Here is a 15,285-nt window from a genome sequence, read left to right as displayed (position 1 = left end):
TTATAAATAAAAATAAAACGCAAACAAATAATATATTAAGACGTATAACATATAATTAAAAATAAAACATATAATACAAAGAAATAAAATATTATTTTACAGTTAAAAACGAATAAAATTTCTGAATTTGTAGATGAACAGTGGCGGCTTCGGTGTCTTTGAAAGCTCTACGTGTTAACGGTGATTTAAGCATTAATTTCACTAATAGTCTTTTCTGACGAAAACACCTCATTTCTTCCTAAAAACGAGAAAAGAAAAACAAATTATATGTAATTGTTTAATTTTCACTACAATTAAAAAGCAAAAATATAATATTCTAATACTTTATATTTAAATATAAAATAAACTTATAACTTATCGATTTAACGAACGATTGACGAGTGTTTAGGAAAATCAGGATAAATCATAACTAAATACGCATTTAAATGTAATTGTAATTTATTTTTAAGTGCAGGAAAGTATAATCTACTTCAAAATTCATATCACATGTGTTATATATTACAATGAACGTTATAAATTAAAATTATACATTTGAGTGACTAAATACCAGTAAAACAGAACATTTAATTGTTATCAAATAAAATTATACGGTTTTTCAATAATACAGAAATAATAATAATAAATAAAAATGTCACTCAAAAAGTAACAAAAGTAACGTGACAAAAATTGCTGTTAAAAAAACTTGATTTTTAATGACAATAATGTAAATATATTATATAAAGCATTAATAATATACACTCTTATGTACAAATGCCAGGGAAAAATGGCATATATACATATATATATATATATATATATATATATATATATATATATATATATATATTCACTTTCTTAATTTCTTAATATAAAATATTTTATTTATGTATGTAATATATAAAGTATGTATTGCTATTATTCCATTTAAACATGTATAATTAAATCCATTAAAAGTTGCTTAATTACATTTCCATTTAAGATTTTGTAAGTACATTGTTATTACACTTCTCACTATTATTCGAAACAGACATGCCTATTATAGTAATAATTTAAAGGCAAAAATCTAACGAGTAACCAAACACACAATCGAAGCAGCAGTGGTATTCGACCTTGAAAAATTACATCACCCCATTTTGCTCAGCTAACAGTGTACTTGGAAACCTCGAAAATAATATTCATATTAAGCATCATTAACATACAAACAAATTTCCGACTAGGGAAAAACCTATTTGATCGAAAACGCCGACACATTCTTTGTTAGTTAAAATAGTTCGTAGAATAATAAAACAACCGATATCAGTTGTTAAATACATGTTCTTGATGTCGAGGTGGTCCGTTTAGTGAATGAAACGTCTCAATGATTCTTCTCTTCAGCGTAATGTAGTTAACGTTCGATCGAGAGGTACATTCCTCTCATATATATTCCCTAATATCTATATCATCAACAATATTAAATCATTTAATGTGAATAAATATGTATATATTTCATAAGGCATGCCAGTTAAATGAGTTACTAAAGGTTAATGGGCACAATGTGAGGTAGAATTTTAAAACAAAATAAAGACAGGTAACTCCAAATGATTAGTAAATAATAGGAACTGCGATTTATTTGGTTAAATATTGAAATAAAAATAGCAAAAGCCCGTATTAAAAAGTTCATATCTTATAATAGTTGTTATACAATCATGTTTAGAATATAAAATTGAACTATATGAACATTCGACGAAAAGAATACATGTAACAAACAGTTTAAATCTTACTCTATACAAAGACAAATAAAATTTCATATGTAAGTAAATATTTTAGATCGAAAACTTCTAATCAATTTTACTATACTCATTTCAATCATTATGTCTATTCAATTTTAATTTCTACACCTATTTCGGTATAAACATGACTGCAAATGACGTTTAGCAGTTCCTCAAACATACGCTGATTAAGCTGCTGCTCATCACTGATTGATTATCATGTAAACAAGAGTTAAAATTAAGATGGTGGTTCGATATTAGGAGTCCTGCGTCGCAATAATTAATTGTTACTAATAGCACGAAAAATAGCCCACAAACAACTACAATTACCAATATGGTCGACACATATGAAGCCAAAACGATAACAATTTAACAAATACAGACGAAACAAACAACACAGTAAAAGATAATAGATACTCCTACTTTCAATATAAGGCTGTTTTCTTACAAATACAATATTATGCACACGTATATTTATGTATATGTACACATACATTTTAAATATTTTGTGAATATTGTATAACAACACAGTATGGCAGTATTTAGTATATGTATATTCCAAGCTAATTATACTAGAATATTCGCACAAATTATGCATATCATAAATAACGTAAACTCGACACAAGAACGCACCATAAAAGTAAATATGCAGTAACTATTTGTAATAAAATATAGGATACATTATTTATTATATTATATAATAAATTTGTTTCTTTTAATTAATTGAAAAATATTAAACACATTAAAAATCACAAGAATACTGATAAAATATTGAAAGAAGATTGTTGATATATACAACGTTAAAATGAAGAATACACGTATTTTGGATACACTTTGAATGTTAAAATTATTTTCATTTTCTGTGTCGCACATCGCGCTCTTTTCCATGATCGGGTGTCTGTTTCCTGTGAACAATATAATTTTGGTAATCTTAATATCTATCAATCTCTCTATCTTAATTTTCAAACAAGATGAGGCGATGCTGATGATCGAGGAAAACGAGAGAATCTTGTATCAATGAAATATAAATATATTATGTCATTCATCTTTTAAATTAAATAATAAACATATAAATAAGGTAACCCAAATACAAACATTGAAAATAATTATTATTCTCAAATGATTCCCAATAAATTACGACCACTATTTATGTATACAATAATCTCTTTTGAAACACTTTTACAAAGAGATTATTATATATTATTAATTATATTATTAAAATAAATTATAAATATTGAACTTAATTCATATTTCATGCAAATGGTTTTTATAAATACCCAAATATTTAAATTACACTTACTGGTCTGGACTTTGATCTGTGTCAGATTCTTCTAGCTCCGGTTTGGTGCGTCTTTTCTCATAAATTAAAATGATTGCACACAAAACGAACACTTCGGCACATATTCCCAGGAAAGGCCACAGAGCTGCTAGGTTATCTGCATAAAATATACAAATCAAATCAGTATTAACCAAAAAACAACAATAATAATGTTCAACTCAACACCCAACTCACCCTTGACTCGAACGAAGGTGGAATCGTTCATAGTAGTAGCATTTATAAACCTGCTAGCTGTATTTTTTGCGTGGCAGTAATATGTTCCTCTGTCGTCCAATGTTATGTCTTTCAAAATTAAAATCGAATTCTCAACGCCATTATCTGGTTTTAGGGTGACTCTTCCCCTGCTTTCATTGTACGTTTCATCGCCTTAATTTACAAAAACATGATAATAAAATACAATCATAGATGTATGGAAATTTGAATTAATACCAACCGATCGTCCATTCTATCGTCGGCTTTGGATTTCCTGCGCCTATGCAATGCAACCGCAGTTTCTCTCCTTCTACAACGTTGGTGTTATCTGGTAGACGTGCAGTCGGCTTGGCGATGACTTCAATTTCAGCGCGTTTATCCTCTGCCATACATGTGTAAATACCGCCATCGTTCTCATCGGTACGGTCGATAATAAATTTATTTTCTGAATTTATTATCCTATGCCTATTTTTGAGAGCATCAACTTCCGCTACTGGAGTTTCTCCCTTCAACCTTTAAAAATAAATTACAAATTAAATATAAACATGCACTGCAGTAAGACAATATAAATAAAGGTAATGTAAAGAAAAATTGAATATTACCATTGTAAGGTGTATTTTTTGTCCTCGAGACTGACGTTACAGCTTAAAACTAAGGAGCCTCTGATATCGTATAGTTTGTAATTTTCATAATCGTAATATGGCTGTATAGAGTTTTCTGAAAATAATAATAAAAAATATGTTTTTTATCATGTTAATAATAACTTTACATAGACTCTACATCATAGTGAAGAAATTAGTCCCTTATCAATACATATATAAATAAAAGTAGTAAAGATTGATAATGATGATTAATCATAATAATATTAACATAGTATTAAACATCCAAATAGAGAAAGAAAATCATCATCTAAATGTAATAAATTACAGTTTAACAAAAAAAACAACTTTGGAGTCCATTTTTACATTATCATAAAATAACAATATTTTTAAATTAGAGATTTTTTTTTATCAATTTACACACACCGTGTTTCCCAGAAAATAAAACCCGTTATTTAATTTTTAGATAGGCAGTCATTCCTGTGGGAGTCGATATTTGATTAATTTTTCTCTCTGCAAGGAAGCTATTCATGTCTTTAGCACAATGAATACTAGCTGAATCCCAGATTATCAAGCATTAAATCAATCAATTTCCTTATAACTGCTTGTGTGCCCCAAGCTTTTTCGGTTTCAAGGACATAAAATATTGAAAAATGTTCAAAATTGTCTTTCTTGTCCTTAGTGACGTTTAGAGGTGGAGCTTTTTGCCATCCAGACGAATTGACAAAATACATGTAAAACGTGCACTATCGTAATCAGTGGAAGGAATATGGATTGACAAGACATAATGTAGTCGTTTAACATATTTGGCCCATAAATACTGCAATTTCATCCATGGCTACCATGTTGAAGAGTTATTTTGAAAAGTCAATGTCATCAATAAAAAACTTGAATGCAAGTGCACGTTTAGTAATTTCACGATCTTCCAGCTTGAACAGTGTTGTCGATTTTCATAGAGAAAGTTTATATCGCTGAAAAAAGCCATCCAGCCAGAGTTGTGACGCTTTGAATTCTTCTGGGGATATATCTAACTGTACCATTAATAATAACCATACCATTGTAAGGGAAAATGCTTGAATATCAGCCCTGTGCACAACTAAAGGTCTTGCTCTTCTGAGATTTTGGAAGATGTTAGAGGGTAATAATAATAATAAATAAAAACAAGTGTTATCATAAAAAAACAATGTTTGTTTATTTTTACAATATCTATCTTTAATTCGATTTATTTTAATGTGAGGGAGGAGTGGCCGCAGCCAGGGGCGGCCTAAACGGGCGAACGCCTTGGGCGCCTTTACTCCAAATTAGGGCACCATTTGATTATATTTAACACGGTATCGATATCCTCTTGATTCGTCGAAAAAAATTTCAGAGATGGTATTTAAACAAAATTTTCTAAATGACCTGCAGCAATTTATTCTTTTCAAATAAAAATCCAGAGATGGTATTTAAACAAAATTTTCCATGACGACCTTTTTTTATAGCTCTTTCAGGAATTTGTTATCCTCATAAAAAATTTAAGATAGTTTATGAACAAACCTTTTTTTTCGCTTTCGCGGCAATCTGTCCTCCATTAACCTTCTCGGACAAAAAACTTACGATATGGATTTTAAGCAAAAATTTCCGTGATGAACTTTTTTAGCTCTCAGGAAAAAATCTCAAATGACCGGTTTTTTAGAGCCCGGGGCGCTGAACATTCCCGTGCCGGCCCTGGCGATTTTTTTTTCGGCGGCTCTGACTGCGGCAACACCGCAGCCGCACGCGAAAGAAAATTCTAGAATATGAATTAATATTCACATCATTTAAATCCTCGCCGATGCGGGAGAGGGAATATAACGTGAACCAAACAGAATTAAACTCGAAAGCTTTTTTTAGCAAATTTTATTTTTCATATTTTTTAATTAATGCTTATATTACATACATCATGAAAAATCACACTAGGGCTTATTTTCAGGGAAACGCGGTACATATAAGAATCGATTTTTTAAAAGAAAAGAACAAGTTTTTACGAATACAAATAAATTTGTTATAATTAATGTCTGCATTATTTATAACTAGATGATAATACATAAAGACAAGGTCCTTTATAATTTCCCACATTTCAATGCGATAACAATACGGCACCGAAAGAGTAAACAGTCTTCAAAAATATGAAGAATAATACCAATTTACTCAGAGTAAAGATAGTGCATATCATAGCTTTGATCATCAAAGAAGATAAGAAATAATGCGGCAGTAGCTAGCGTCGTTTTTTATCTTAAAATAAAACTTTGCGTTCATGACTCTTCTTTATCAAGACTCGCTCAATGAAACTAACGTCATTGCCAGCGGAAAAAAATTGACTTTGTGAATTATTAGCCGATGCATTGTACAGAAGTGTTTCCAAAAATGATATATTCAGAATAAAAATTAGAACACTTATAAATAGACAAAGTCGCAGTGACCAGAATCTAAACAAAAGCTCCACTAGGATCTGGCGAGCTACATAAATATTTTCCAATTTACAGGTTCTTAAAATGTGGGAAAATAAACATTTAAATTTAAGTTACAAAGCAAGGAACTAAATATTTTCGTGAATCGATAGAATTAAGAACATAAAACAAAAAACGTATTTTATCTTTCATTGCCTTTATATTTGTTTTATCTATTCTAGATAATCAGTAAGATCAATCCAAAGCGTTATCTAAACGTTAAGCGCAATCTATAAAAATACAACGATAAAACTACAAATCGAAAAAAAATTATATGCATAAGAAAATGAAAACCAGAAAAAAACTTTTGAAATAATCAAAGGGTTTCAGGCGAGTTGAATAAATTCTAATTGTAACGGATGATTGATTTGCACATAGCGTTGCATTAATTTCAAGCGAATGGCGCCAATCAAATTGCCGAGCGAACAGTTATACGTTTTATAATATATGGACCGGGAAATTTGATGAACGAGTGGGTTTAAAATAAATATGATTCTGTACAGATTATATAAATAATATCATATTATAGAATCAAGAAAATATAGCTTTAGGCGCTCTAATATATTTATGTCAACAATATTTTAGAAACTTACGCAACGATCTTTCATAATCAAATAACCAGGTTCTCTAGAATTAGCGGCTTCGTAAACTGGGTTGATATTTTTAAAAGCGTTGCTCTAAAAATATATCTCAATTCTTAAAGGCTCGTAAGTTAACGGATTGACAACGAGCTACTACAGTGAATTACGAAATTCACTATATTTAAGAGATATGTGCATTTAAATAACTACTTTGTTCTATAAAACAAATTATTTCTGCATTTACGTAAATCTTTGGATTTTTTCTTCGAAAAAGATTCGTTGCAGAACTCTGCAACGAATCTTTTTTCGTCATGAACACCTTATGTATAACTATATGAACACCTTACGTATAACTATACATAAGGTGTTCACGTATAACTATACATAAGGTGTTCACTGTTCTGTCCAATGCTCGCTCGCACTTAATTTGTCCAACAGTAATTCACAAACAATTCGTTTTATGAAACAAATATTTTATATATTGCTCATTTAAATTGTCCTCAATGGAAAATATATCTAGCCATGAAAAACATTAAGGGATTGAAATTAAATCAATTTTAAATATATGAGTATACTACTATAATATGCTTATCGAGAAAGTGGCAAAATCTTATATTTATTTTTATATTTACAGTAACTGTGTTTTGATCGTGGCACGCGATTAGGCCAAGACCTTCGAGATACGGTAGTAATTGGGTCGGGGTGAAATGTTTCTCCATGTATCGAAAATCGATTCCCATTTTAAATTCAGAAAAAAACAATGACATATAAGTAATAATAAAACTGAAAATCAATTGTAAAAAAATAAAAAATGATTAATCGATCACAAGATTGGCGAATCTGAAAATGTATAATACCACACTATATGTAAATTGTATTGCGTATGAACAACTTTATAAATAGAAGCAAAGCATGATCGAACAGAATCGAAAACGTACTGTCCCATTCTGTGTGCAATATTCTGAACGAAACTATCGCTGCACGTTGTTTTTACAATATTAAGACCGCATGTGGTGTATCAAACTACACCTAAACACCATTAGGTAGAAAGTAAAGCGAGCAAATATGTATACAAATCAATAATAAAAACGAAGATCGTAATCTGTTATTTTAATAACATAAATTGTTATTTTAACTTCATTTATCTAGGCTCCTTAATGTAGCGAATTGAAATACAATAAAAATCGAAGAAGTAGAATAACAAAAAAACTTCATGAATAACGTAAATGAGTCAAATCTAGCTCTGGGTAAAATTGCGGCCCGCGTGCCGCACGCGGCGTCGATTCTATGGAGGCGAAAATATATTTTCGATTATGTAGAATTTTAGGCATACATATATAACACATACATATTATTTTACCTATGAAAACCGTCTTGCATATTAGAATTGTAAATCTGGGCGTCGAAAATACAAACAATAATTATTTGTGAAACTATATCTAGTACATATGGAACAGTGTTATCACCAGTTCTTAAATTTTTCGCTACGCAGCCAAAGTAATGTGAAGATATTTGTTTCGGTAAAAAAATATATTTATAATTTGAAAAATCCTGTGTATTTTTATTTACGTTAAATTCTCATATTTAAATTATAAATATGATAGCTAATAAAAACCGGTAAGGCAACCTCGATGTATTACAGGCATGTGATGATACGTCATTTAAGAGTAAATAAGGTTACAAAGACGTGAACAAATTGTGTTAATATAATATAAGAAGTCGATGTTTGTTGTATAAAAATACAAAAAATACTTGCAATACAATTTTAAGCAGTTCAATTTGATATGATCAGTTAATCACATTAATAAAGTTGAACGAGTACCGAAATTTGAGAAGCCCTGGATTTGTTTTCATAGATACGTACATATACACAATGATATGTGTTATATATGTATTAGTAATAAAATATATTTCTATAGGTTATATAGTAAGCTTTCGGCTTTCTGGCAATATCTTCGGGGAATTCCTACAAATTTCCGATAATATGATTACGTTAAGATTCCAAGTTGATTTTCCTTGTATTATTTTCTTGCCATTGAACATAATTTTCTCAGAATCCATTACATTTACGGATAATATTTAAATGCATAATACATAAAATTAAGTAGTTCTCGTTGAATAATCACTTTCACGGGTCTCCGTGATTTACTTGAACATACTGAATTTTCAATCAGCTTATAATAGGCGATAACTACATTTTTCATATTTTTTTGTTTTAGAGTACATAGACGTCTCGGTGGAGTCGCGAACCACAATTTGACCTCAGCTGAACGCGGGCGCCTCGACAACTTCGCTCTAAAATTAAATTCTTTATGGTTCTTGCGAACAATGCGCCAGAGTTCATTATCGTCACCAGTTCTGACAAACCTAATGTTGATTAATATGTATTTATATGCATGAGCAAACACAGACAATTACACATTAAGTAATCAAAAATCGATCAATCGCATATACCTAAGAATTTCGTGTTATTATTTACTAAAAATCAAAGGTCAAATCAATAATGCTGAAGACTCGTAGTAAAGTAGTTTTTTAATCGTGTAATTGGGAATATTTTTTATACAGAGTTTGAAAATATATTTTATTACTAATACATATATAAAGGTTTTGCAGAATTGTGTAATAATTTGTTCCCTGATCATTTGTTAAATTGTAAAACCTCGATTAATAATATGGTTATGTAATCAAACTCGTAAATACATAGGTTAAAATTAATGATGCATAGTTGCAGGGGTTTTAATTGGTGTATTTTATTTAAATACTGAATAATAAAAATAAAGTATATCTGTAATTCACATTAGGAATTAAATAAATCCAAAATGTGTGAACAGCAATAATAACAAAACTAAATAGATGATTTTATTTTTATTTATAATTTTAATTAGCTATTGATTTGAGTGAAATTTTAAAGTTGTTGAATTGAAAATGTAATTTGAAACAAAACATAAGATATAATGTATACATATACAGAAAATGTATTTATTTAAATTAAATTAAGACCATCCTAACCTAACCCAATGCGTCACGATGGTTGAAAACAATAATTATTTGTATTATTTCAATACACAAAAATTAAATATAAAGAGGCAAACAAAAAAATCATAAAATATTAAAATTATATGATACGAACCGGACCAGCTCCTCGTAGCTGACATTAAACAGATTAATGTGCAATGCTAACGTATTAAGGAGCCGGATGGCGACAGCCATAGGCGAGTCGACAAGTGCGGAACCCCAACGCTAATCAAAAGAGGACGCGATCGTGATTCTCGAAGACGTTCTGGAATCCAAAACTGGAGTTTCTCGAGAATAGTTGGATTGTCGACAGCACCCTTCAGTATTTTGAAGAAATGATTGGCGATATACAATTTTTTGTGAAAACTTAACGAATCGTATCCCAACAGTCCTAAAGAAAGGCGCTGGGATATAAAAACGGATAATAATCAAATATCCTTTTATAAAGGTTTATCTCCATAGTCTAAATAAATCCCTCGTAAAGAGAGGAGTCCGCAACAGATCGAATGCATTTATACAATTTTAAATCATATGCGTACAGAAGAAAAGTTGAATTTGTAACTCCCGTATTTATGTCATTAATAAATAGCATAAAGAGCAGAGGGCCTAGGTTGGACCCTTGAGGAACCCCCGAATGTAAAAACATAGAATTATTTAGTTTAATAAAATATTTTTTGATAGTCTCATCGAAAGCTTCATTAGAATACTAAAATTGCCACTCGCATTCGTAATATTGAGTATTAGATTCGCCAAGAAAAAATATATCAAAGTGTCTTACATTCACATTTTATGATTTTACGATATCGTAAATTTAAAGAAAACCATAACAACTCAAAAACAGTATTTTTATAGATTTATACGTGAAAAAATATATCTGGAAATGGACAACATTTTAACGTTGAACGCAACTCTTATATAAATTGCTAGTTAGTATTTTCAGACACTTCAGACATTTATTTCTGTGTTACCAAGCATTTTACGTGATTATTCCAGGTAAAAGCATCATAATATGCTAGTAAGGTCTTTCTATAATATATTTATTATAATATCTACTCAAAATTGCATATTTTAGCCCGAAAATTACTCGATCTTTGTTTTGTGTTTGTAAATAAAAGTGGAGATGAAAATATTCTACTATAAACCATTCCATGCATGGAATAAGAGAGTATATTTTAGTGTCCAGTGGAAAATGCATTTCTTATTTATATCAAAATATACAGTTCATAATTAACTATATATCAGCTGAAAGTAACATAATATTGCTGTAGGGAAAACGAGATGGATGAGTTTAAACACAAAGCCAGGGGTTGTCAACTTTTTTCTTTTTATTTTTATTACCCACTTTTGTATATTGGAAATCCTTACCGATCACCAATATCGCAGTTATTCAATTGTGTGCAAATGTAAAATATTTTTTATATGGGGGAAAGGTTTACAAAAAATAGTTACTCGATTTTTTTATACTATATAATCAAACATGCGAAGTTGTTATATAGAAATGTTTTAATTTATGGAAGAAAAACAAAAAAAACACCCATCGCCCACCATGGAAGCTTGAATCACCCATTAGTGGGCAGTACGAACCAAGTTAACGACCACATCATTAAGCTCGAAATGAGAAAACGGATTACTTGTGACCGATTATAATATAACCTTCTACAGTGATAAATTAGTCTATTCTTCATTAGTTTTCAAAACTAATAAAAATATCCTTAAAGAGAATCATTACCTTCGGTAGAAGAGATCAGGCCAGTGGTTAGATAGCAAAGAATCTGCAAAACATGCTTCGAAACCAAGTTTGCACTCGAAAAAATTGTAGTGACTGTATGGTGATATTTTGTGGTAAATATTTATCGATAGTTTCTTAAGTCAGTCAACACTATATAAATTTAAACATGCCTAGAAAATTAACCAAAAATTATGTATGAATATTAAAAAAATTAATATTATAAAAATGCTTCTCTTTAAAATCAATTGATTTTATGTTGTGATACACAAAAAACTGAAAGCCTTGACACATTTAAAAATAATATAAACAGTTATGTTTTATTGAATTTTAAACTTATCTTTAAAAATGAATAATATTGTATCAATGTATACCTAACGATAAATTTAAGAAGTTTATTATACTATCTTCGAAAGTTTCTCGTTAAAGATTTTCATATCGTTATATTAGGTAATCCCGGAATTAATGTCGTTTTTTTAATAGGCAACTTTGGCTTAGTATTTTTGGGTCCGATGAGCAGTGAAGACGTGCGTTGTAATTTTTTTCTTCTCTGTGATCCTTTGCCTATCTTTTAAACAAAAAAAATCTTTTCTACCCCATTTACAAACAATGGCAGAGACGTATCCTTCGGAAACACATTTAAGAAGCTGTATGCTGTTTTCGTTTCATTAAAAAAAAACTGCGACAGAAGCAACAGAATGCATTTATGACATTTACGATGATATACTGGACAAAAGAAAGTGCCAAAGTGGGTTCAAAAAATTTCCAACGGGCAATCTCGATTTGAAGGACGAGCTTCGAAGTGGACGGCCCAGTCTAGTGGATAGTCCAGCTCTAAAGGCGGAAATCGAAGCAAATCCGATTATGACCATTGATGAATTATCGAAGAAAGTAGGCACATCACGGTCGAACACCCATCGTTATCTTGAGAAACTGCGAAAAGTTAAAAAATAAGGTATCTCGGTTCCTCACGCGATCACCGACGCAACAAAGCTCAACGCCTCAACACATGCAAAATACTGCAAGAAAAGCAACACTTTACCCCGTTTCTCCATGACCTTATCACCAGAGACGAAAAATGGGTTCTTTATCATGATATAAAAAAATAGAAACAATGGTTAAATCGAGGTCAAACCCCAATTCCAACACCAAAACCAGGACTACATCCTCGGAAAGCATTATTGTGTGTGTGGTGGGATTCGAAAGGTGTAATTTATTATGATGTTTTAAAACAAGGGCAAACTGTTACTGCAGCCCTCTATTGTGAACAGATGGACAAATTAAATACGACGTTACAAAAAATTAGACCTGCTCTTGTGAATAAAAGTAATGTCATTCTTCAACATGATAACGCCCAGCCGCATGTTGCCGATATTACCCGTAAAAAAATCCAAGACCTTAGCTGGGATGTTTTATTGCATCCACCCTATTCTCTGGACTTGGTACCGAGCAACTTTCACTTATTTCGCTTTTTAGAAACGCAATTAGGGAACAAAAAATTCGACAATTCGACAAAAACTGAAATCGGGTCTTTCGGAGTTCTTCGAATCTAAACCAAAAGCCTTTTATGAGAAAGGAATTTTAGATCTAGTAACAAGATGGCAAAGAGTCGTAGATAACACTAGAAATTACTTTTTATTAAAAAAATATTAAATAATTGAAAAAAAAAATAAGTTTGAGTTTTAATAAAAAAACGACATTAATTCCGGGATTACCTAATACTTTCATTGGCACATGATTAATAAGAAAAAGTGACACCATCTAATGTTGGTAAATACTTTGGTAAAAATGTTGTACATTTGTTAATGTGCGTTTATGTTGGATAAGTTTCGTCATAAAAGTGAGTGTACTGATTTCAAGTATATACTTGTTTAAATTTGATTGGTTGAATCAAAGCTGTGCTTCCTCTGATTGTATGCGGTCATATTTTGAAGTAAAATATTAAATTTGTTTCGACAAAATATTTACATGACTGAAAAAAATCCAACAAATTGTAACCGATGAACTAAGCAGATATACAGAAAATGACATTCAGTATTGCAACGATCAAAGGGGGGAAACCTTTAAATAAAACATCTTTACGTCTATTATCGAGACAATCTTCATAATTAAGTCTACAAATAATATATAGCATATTTACTAAATGCCAAACAAGTGTTTCTCAAGCTTTAATTTTTTTAAAAAGAAAAATGTCCAAAGTCTTAGTGTCTAGAAAACGTCAAAATCGATATAATCATCAATTGCTGTATCGATATTAGGTATATCAAGATCGAAGTTAAACTATAGATTTAGAAAACATTTATTTGGTTAAGATAAGATAAAATTTGGATTGTGATCACATAAGATAAATAACAAATTAACTCATCGAGACCTTAATTTATCGACTATTGCCACAATAACAATGTGAATTAAACAACAATTAACGTAGATAATTGATGGACACTACTAAGTCAATTAAATAAATATATAGCAAAACAAACGATTCTAATCTTTAACAAGGTATCAATAAGGAGCAATTTCGCTCGATACGAATTCACTTCACAAATTCTGAAAAAAAAGTTAAAATCTTATTGACATGCTAGTAGTAATGACGGCAATAAAAAAGATCGCGACGTATTGACATTGAGATGAACGGCTGTGACGTCACAGCGATTGAATTTCCAATTAGTGACGCAGAGCTGAAGAAGTGACAGTTGTCGCGGAAAATGGGAACACAAGAGAAGGCCGCGAGGTGTGTTGCAAGTACTGACCTGCGAAAGCGATCGCCAACGAAAGCGAGAGCAGCAGCCACGACGGCGACATATTGCAGCAGGAGTACGACGAGGATAGATGGTCGACTAGCTTCCGCAGCCTCGACTCTCGGTTTTACGTAACGTACCTCTCCGAATGAACAGCGCACGCGCACTAATGATTTGATCGCCTCGCCTATGACATTCGATAACACTGGCAACACTATAACAGAATAGCCGCATACCTATGGTCAATAATAAATTCACAAAAAAATACAAATGCTTAATGCGAGAAAGATGTATTATATCTCCCAAGAAAAACAGAAATCAGCCAATAAAAAATAAAATTTTCATATTTTTCAAACTAAATCATATTACAGTAGACCCCCCTCCCCTCATAACACGGTAAATTGGGACGTGCTATTTGCATGCCCGTTATTTTATGTGTGAGCGAGCCAAAGGGACGATATCTCACTACACACGCCTGATTCATACGTACGTATTGCAAAAAATTGTATGGGTATTTTCTAGTCCCTCAACTATACGCACCCAAATAGCACGTCTCTAATTTACCGTGTTATTAAGGGTTCTACTGTATATTGCTTATATATTCTCAGGCAGAATTCCTTTCTTGATAATTTGATTTTATATAATCTCATATTTTCGGATCGAAATTTATATAAAGAATTTAGAATATAAGCGGCCAAAATAAATAATAAATCATCTAAATTTATAATAAATGGTTAGAAGTTAAATTGGAATTATCAGAATTTATATTAAATGGTAAGAATTATTTTGACAGATGGTCAGAATATTTTTTTTCACTTGGAAATGTTACCCTATATTGTTGTTATTGCTGTAACGATAAAGATTGGTACAACTGGTCGAAAATGTTTTAGCTCCAACTTG

General features: G+C 30.7%; 1 protein-coding gene across 3 annotated transcripts; it reads right to left on the bottom strand.

Moving 5' to 3' along the window:
* Positions 1-30: 30 nt before the first annotated feature.
* Positions 31-14,553, bottom strand: Bsg (immunoglobulin domain-containing protein Bsg). 3 transcript variants are annotated; one of them, XM_088199591.1, is made up of 6 exons: positions 14,398-14,553; positions 3,861-3,975; positions 3,500-3,771; positions 3,241-3,432; positions 3,028-3,163; positions 31-238 (listed from the first exon to the last, which is right to left on the bottom strand). In XM_088199591.1, the coding sequence occupies exons 1-6, from the start codon at positions 14,447-14,449 to the stop codon at positions 229-231; spliced, it is 777 nt and encodes a 258-aa protein (XP_088055717.1). In that variant the 5' UTR covers positions 14,450-14,553; the 3' UTR covers positions 31-228. The 3 variants fall into 3 exon arrangements, with proteins under 3 accessions (XP_088055717.1, XP_088055716.1, XP_088055715.1); XM_088199590.1 differs by lacking the exon at positions 31-238 and adding an exon at positions 960-1,140; XM_088199589.1 differs by lacking the exon at positions 31-238 and adding an exon at positions 1,620-2,632.
* Positions 14,554-15,285: the final 732 nt, after the last annotated feature.

This window comes from Plectrocnemia conspersa, unplaced genomic scaffold (genome assembly GCF_051122295.1).
Source record: "Plectrocnemia conspersa isolate PC_06_02 unplaced genomic scaffold, ASM5112229v1 ptg000012l, whole genome shotgun sequence".
Classification (NCBI taxonomy): Eukaryota; Metazoa; Arthropoda; class Insecta; order Trichoptera; family Polycentropodidae; genus Plectrocnemia; species Plectrocnemia conspersa.
The sequence above is the reverse complement of the archived record's forward strand: the minus strand, read 5'-3'. Positions and strand labels throughout refer to the sequence as shown.

Bases quoted from the DNA above. Each gene is read 5' to 3' on its own strand.
- Bsg (XM_088199589.1), bottom strand. From the start codon at position 14,449: ATGTCGCCGTCGTGGCTGCTGCTCTCGCTTTCGTTGGCGATCGCTTTC. The intron at 3,164-3,240 runs GTGAGTTGGGTG...TATTTTATGCAG, and splicing joins CACCTTCGTTCGAGTCAAGG to ATAACCTAGCAGCTCTGTGG. The intron at 2,633-3,027 runs GTAAGTGTAATT...TATTGTTCACAG, and splicing joins ACAGATCAAAGTCCAGACCA to GAAACAGACACCCGATCATG.